Genomic DNA, 5,869 nt, shown 5'->3' with positions numbered 1-5,869 from the left:
CTGTGTTTGAAGGTTAACGATAACATGACCGTTCTTAACATTTTTAACATGACCATGACCGACGATAACATGACCGTTTTTATGTAATCATAAATAGCAGAATGTCGATTTCTGAGTTTTGTTATGAGATGCACTATAATGAATGATAGAACGATCTTCCAGTAATGTAAGGTGCAGTACGATGGCTTTTCAATTTTTGTTTTAAAACTGTCGTAATTTTGAACGTATTTGTTTTACTCAATTCTTATAGAAAATGATATAATTTATATTTCGTTCCACACTTTGTCATGTTGTTCTGTACGGTTTACTACCCCAATTTTTCCCTTCCATGACGGATTAGACACTCAGTGGAAAAGCTAACAACAAAATGACGAATCTCATAAAAGCGTATTAACAAGGTTTTGCTGCGTAGAAACATTACTTTTGATTCACATAAGTAGCAAAAGCAGGAAAAATCATATGGTAATCATTTCCGATTAACATTAATAAAAGTTTTCTTTTTTCCTTTTTCTCTCAACAGGTATTTTCTTGCATAGAATTTGTTGTAACTTTGCACTCCATTATGAAATTATGTGCAAACGTTGAAGTAAATTCGCAAAAACTGATGTGGCAAACTTTGCCTAAATGGTTTTTGTTTGTTTTTTTTTGTAGGTAATTGAACCTTCACTGAAATAAAAGGGCAAACAAATGAGAAATGGACATTTACCTTGCCGGTGTGAAACGAGTTGCTTGATGTGCGATGATTCGCCATCAATATCATTGGTTTCGAAATTGGATGCGGAAGTGATCGTCGTTGGTGATTATTTATTTACTATAATTTATTTTTCATAATTTTTTGCCTTCTTAATAGCCGTCGATTTGTTCTGCATAATTTTACAGCAGAATAATTTTAAGAGCTAAAGGGCCCAAAGGCGATCTAGAATAAATTTCAGTTAGATGTTTGATTGAACGCATCGTGTGGTTCCACTTAAATTTTTGATTCGTCATGAACTTTGATGAGAGACCTGGAAAGAAGGAGGTGTTGAAATTTTAATAAAATCAATGGTTTCAATAGTGGGTGAGAATCTCTTGAGTATATCAAGCCATGCTGTTCAGTTGATTAAAGTAAAATATATATTCAATGAAGTATTCTAAGCAAATATATTGAACGATATCTTCAACAGTCTTCAGGGAACGGGCCGGCCGGCTTATCGTTATCAGCATTTCTTTCGGGCTGGTTACCTTTTTACTCTCCGGAAGATGGCCCTCATCCTAATCACCTGATTCATGAGAAACTCGTTGAACATGGCGAGGAATCATTACTCGACCAGGTTATTTTTATGAAGTATCTTCAAACTAAAAGTTATAGATATTTAAATTATAATTCACTTAGCGAACGTTGTCTAGTGGGGAAAAATCCCCTTTTGACCAAAACATCCAAACAGTAATTAACTTTAGGACTTTTCTTGGCTTGATGATTGTATCAGTATGATGAATAATGGAGCAAGACCACTTTCATTACTATATGACACTTTGGTGCGCCCTAATGCTGATACTGGAACTCCTAGCAGATCGAAGCTCTGTTGGATATACGATCGTAACCGTGCTATTCCACATTTAGTAGTCGCTCAAACACCAATTGGCGGATCTTGGAATAATTACGACGATGATGTAAATATTCTCTTTTAAGTGCAGCTGTATGATTGGGGAACTTTACAAAGGAAATAGTTTTATTTTGAACAACATACATTTCAGATGTTATCGGTCAGTGTAGGCAGTTTTCTGGATCTTCCAATTTTTCCTGTTGCCGATTGGTGTGGTGGAAAAAAGTTTGACAGTCGTCTTCCAGCATCACTTTACCGAAAATATTTGTCCGATTATGCGAAAAGAGTATATAAAAAAAAAAATATCATTTGCGGTTTGAAAGTGACGCACATAGAGGTGATAGTTCAGAGTTTTCGTTCAATAGAGGCGTGATATTGGTTCATGTAAAGTATTGTAGATGACCACTCGGTCCGATGTGTTGCGTACGCTAGCATAGACTATTGGAAGAGATTCTTGGTGTTAGTGTAGTTTAAAAAAAGGCTTACTAGACTATAATTTTTTTAGAAATGTTCAAGTAGCTGCATGGAAGGATTTTGGGAAGTTCGCGGCACAAAAAATGGTGAACCGGTTTTGTTGAGATGTAAGAAGGTTGTATTAGCTTGTGGCAAAAATCGGGATCGATTACTTGGTGTAATTTTTACTTTTCTTATGTTCATAGGATATGAAAAAGATGGGATAATACCGTAACTGGAAAAACGAGAAAAGTAAAATGTTTCAGGGACTTTTATGTTTATGCTTGGAACGAAAAAGGCAAGGGAAGTTGCGTATGATTTAAGCAATTAGACGTTACAATGACGGGTTATCCTAAGAATTTTGCAAACCCGAAGTTTGTATTTTCAGGTAAAAGGAGAATTAGAAGAGGATCGCATTGTTTACAATCTTCGCGATTTAAAACGACTGCTTGCTTCACAAAGTACAGCCAAATTTTCGAAGGAGAAAGTTGTGGTAGTTGGCGATGGAGTTAGCGCTGCGGATTCAGTATTACATTGTCTCAATTTATGCATTCCTGTACTTCATGTAATACGTCGCTCGGACAAGCAACTACGATGTAAACTTTTGAAATAAAAAAATATTGTAGAAACCGTGAGCTATATAAGCCTGCAAATGGAATTTGATTTTTGTTTATGGTTATATTTTTCTCTTTTTTTTATTTCTGGTTATATTTAAGAATTTATGCCGCAACTAATCTTTGAAAACTGCCATATCCTTATCATTACTGAATATTGATTAAAAATTGCCCTCTGGAATCATCAAACCTTGTTTTAGTTATACAGTTATCACGCCTTAGTCCATCTCTCTACCCAGAGTATTCAAAAGTTTTCAAATTAATGATGGGACATTGCAAAAATTGTTACTATACCAAAGTTACATGCGCTACCGTCGAATCGTTAAATAAAGGCACAGTTCGCATCAAAAGTCTTCAAGGAATTTTTACGGTAAGATTTTTAGTGTGACAACTTCTGTGCGCAAAGTGTTGTATTCACTACTTTGGAATAAAAAAAAGAATGATGCCGTAAAACACACATCACGACATATTGAAATATGAAGTGAGACTTTGCATATCGAAAACGTTAATTTGATTCCAGATAACAGTCTACACGCTTGACAAATATTGTGTCATCGATGGTATCTGTCTAGGAAATCATTATTGTTTCTTCTCCAGCGAGGCGAAATTTTATCTTTTTCAGGAACATTTTCGAGTCTTATGCGTGTGCACCGGTAAACAGTCAGATCTCAGCATGTTAACGGACAACTATACATTTCAAGATTATTATTGCAACGAAGACCCATCGCTTTTTTGTATCGGTGCATTTGCGGGCGACCACTTTGTTCGATACCTTGTTGGTAAGATATATGTGCAAAAGTAAATCAAATTATGAAATTTTTGTTTAGTTTGACCATAAGACTTAGCAAAGATTATCAACTACTGTAACATTTTCTATATCATTTTTGGAATAACAATGCAATCTGTGGAGAAAAAAACTATTACAGGAGGTGCAATGGATGTTGCTCGATATCTGATGTAATCTTGATTGCAATTCACTTTATTCAATCAAGTAATGATTCGTTGGCAGTAACGATTAACACAAAATGCTTGCAATGAAAACAGTTTAATTTTTTTTGTCATGATCATTACAACAGGAGAATATTGATTTTGATTAAAGAAAATGAAAAATGAAAGAGCTAATTGGAAATGTGGTTATTTTCTAGGTGTAGAACCAGGTGAAACAGTATTGCGAGCATTCTTTTCGTATGCAAAGAATTTCGCTATGATAAATTCAAAATTTCTAACTCTTAAGTACAGTAGTTGTTATAACAACTCATAAGCAGACACTTTATTATATTTTTAGAAATAAAAAACATAGAAATAAGTTTTTTCTTACAATTGTGCTGGTGAATTCAAGATGTAAAATGAATGACGGCTATAATGTCATTATTTGTTCGTCGTTCTTATTTCACTGAACGACAAAACGGAGAAATACGGTGTTGGTTTCTTAATTTCTGGTAGATACCATTTCAAATACTTGTAACTTTCAAATAGTCATTATTTGTCAAACTATATAATAGTGAAGAACGCATATTGTTTAATGTTCGAAACTTTCTAAATGAAAGTGGTTGGTAATGGAGTATTTCTGGGTAGCAAGATCAGTTTTCGGACGAAACGTCAGGTCTAAAGGCATTTTGAGAGTTAGGCAATTCATAACTTTTCCAGCTGAGCATAGTTTTCAAATTAAATACATATTGCTTTACAGTGCTGTAAGTTACGATTTTTTAAGCCTGCAAAGTCCCAAGATTTAGTGGAATGGAAATTTATTGATCAGATGCTATTGACTTCAGTATTACAACCTTTGTTTCCATCATATCTGTTGCCAATTCATTTTAATAGATATTATCTACTTGTCTGTAGCGATACAGTTCAAACATATGCGATGTTTTTTTTTTTTGGTGGCAAATGTTATAGCAATTTGTCATTTAATTTTCATTCTTAGGGAGATTTGGGATTTTAAGTCACGAAACTTTCCCGTAGTTATTTATCGTTTGTTCTTGTTTCTCTACTAACGACCGACATTCTGTTCGAAATTGTCATGCATATATACATGTAAATATTGCATTACAGTGTTATACTACTAACAAAATTCTTTTGACATAAATTTATTCATAGTTGTTTACACATTCAGTCCAGAAATCCGGCAAACATACAGAGAAGTTGCTCTAGACAAAAATGAATGTTGTCCTCGTGAGATCCGGTGGAAATTTGGACAGAAAAGTAACTCTTGCAAACTGCTCATTTAATTATTTTAGGTTAGATGGAATGGTGTATGAAGTTCCTCTCACAGATACTTTAAATCTGTGAGTTTCGAAATTACCACACCAACAACTGCTGTGAATATAAACAAAAGTGGAAAAATTCTATGATGAGGACGTATCGAGTGGTCAGACTGGACTGAACACAAATCACACAGACATCCGTTAATCATTATGTTAGAAATGACTGAGTACTTATCATTTACCTGATAGCACTATGGTTCCATGTTTAACAGAACTGTTTCCAGTGTACATGAGACTGTTATCAAAAACTTCGGATTTTAAGCAAATTTCTTGGGAGCTCGGAAAGTCAGGCGAACAAAAGCAATCAAAAAAAAAGGTCACTGTGAATACTTTATCAATTCGAAATAATTTATGTGAAGAAAGTTGGTAAAAGAGCTATATAGAGCTCCACATAATTTCTTAAATTTCAGAGTGTATGGTATGATCTAATATCTATCTGAAATTTGGAGAAATTATGATAGCTTAATTTCAGTGATAAGTTTTGTCATTTTGTTGTTAGCTTTTCCACTGAGTGTCTAATCCGTCATGGAAGGGAAAAATTGGGGTAGTAAACCGTACAGAACAACATGACAAAGTGTGGAACGAAATATAAATTATATCATTTTCTATAAGAATTGAGTAAAACAAATACGTTCAAAATTACGACAGTTTTAAAACAAAAATTGAAAAGCCATCGTACTGCACCTTACATTACTGGAAGATCGTTCTATCATTCATTATAGTGCATCTCATAACAAAACTCAGAAATCGACATTCTGCTATTTATGATTACATAAAAAAACGGTCATGTTATCGTCGGTCATGGTCATGTTAAAAATGTTAAGAACGGTCATGTTATCGTTAACCTTCAAACACAGAAATATTAAGAGCTATACTTTTAAGGACGCGCAACTGCCACTTGAAAGAACAAAAAATAAAGACGGAAAAAGATCGGTGTCTGTTTTCTATTTCTACG

General features: G+C 34.0%; 1 protein-coding gene across 1 annotated transcript; it reads left to right on the top strand.

The window, feature by feature from the left end:
* The first annotated feature begins 496 nt into the window (after positions 1-496).
* On the top strand, positions 497-3,825 carry LOAG_11965 (pregnancy-induced growth inhibitor). Its single transcript, XM_020448453.1, has 9 exons — positions 497-796; positions 1,171-1,310; positions 1,438-1,650; positions 1,735-1,920; positions 2,089-2,214; positions 2,425-2,632; positions 2,851-3,020; positions 3,273-3,429; positions 3,577-3,825. Exons 1-9 carry the CDS (start codon positions 688-690, stop codon positions 3,609-3,611), a joined length of 1,344 nt encoding a protein of 447 aa, XP_020301405.1. The 5' UTR covers positions 497-687; the 3' UTR covers positions 3,612-3,825.
* The last annotated feature ends 2,044 nt before the right edge of the window (positions 3,826-5,869 follow it).

This window comes from Loa loa (genome assembly GCF_000183805.2).
Source record: "Loa loa unplaced genomic scaffold supercont3.43, whole genome shotgun sequence".
Lineage (NCBI taxonomy): Eukaryota > Metazoa > Nematoda > Chromadorea > Rhabditida > Onchocercidae > Loa > Loa loa.
The sequence above is the reverse complement of the archived record's forward strand: the minus strand, read 5'-3'. Positions and strand labels throughout refer to the sequence as shown.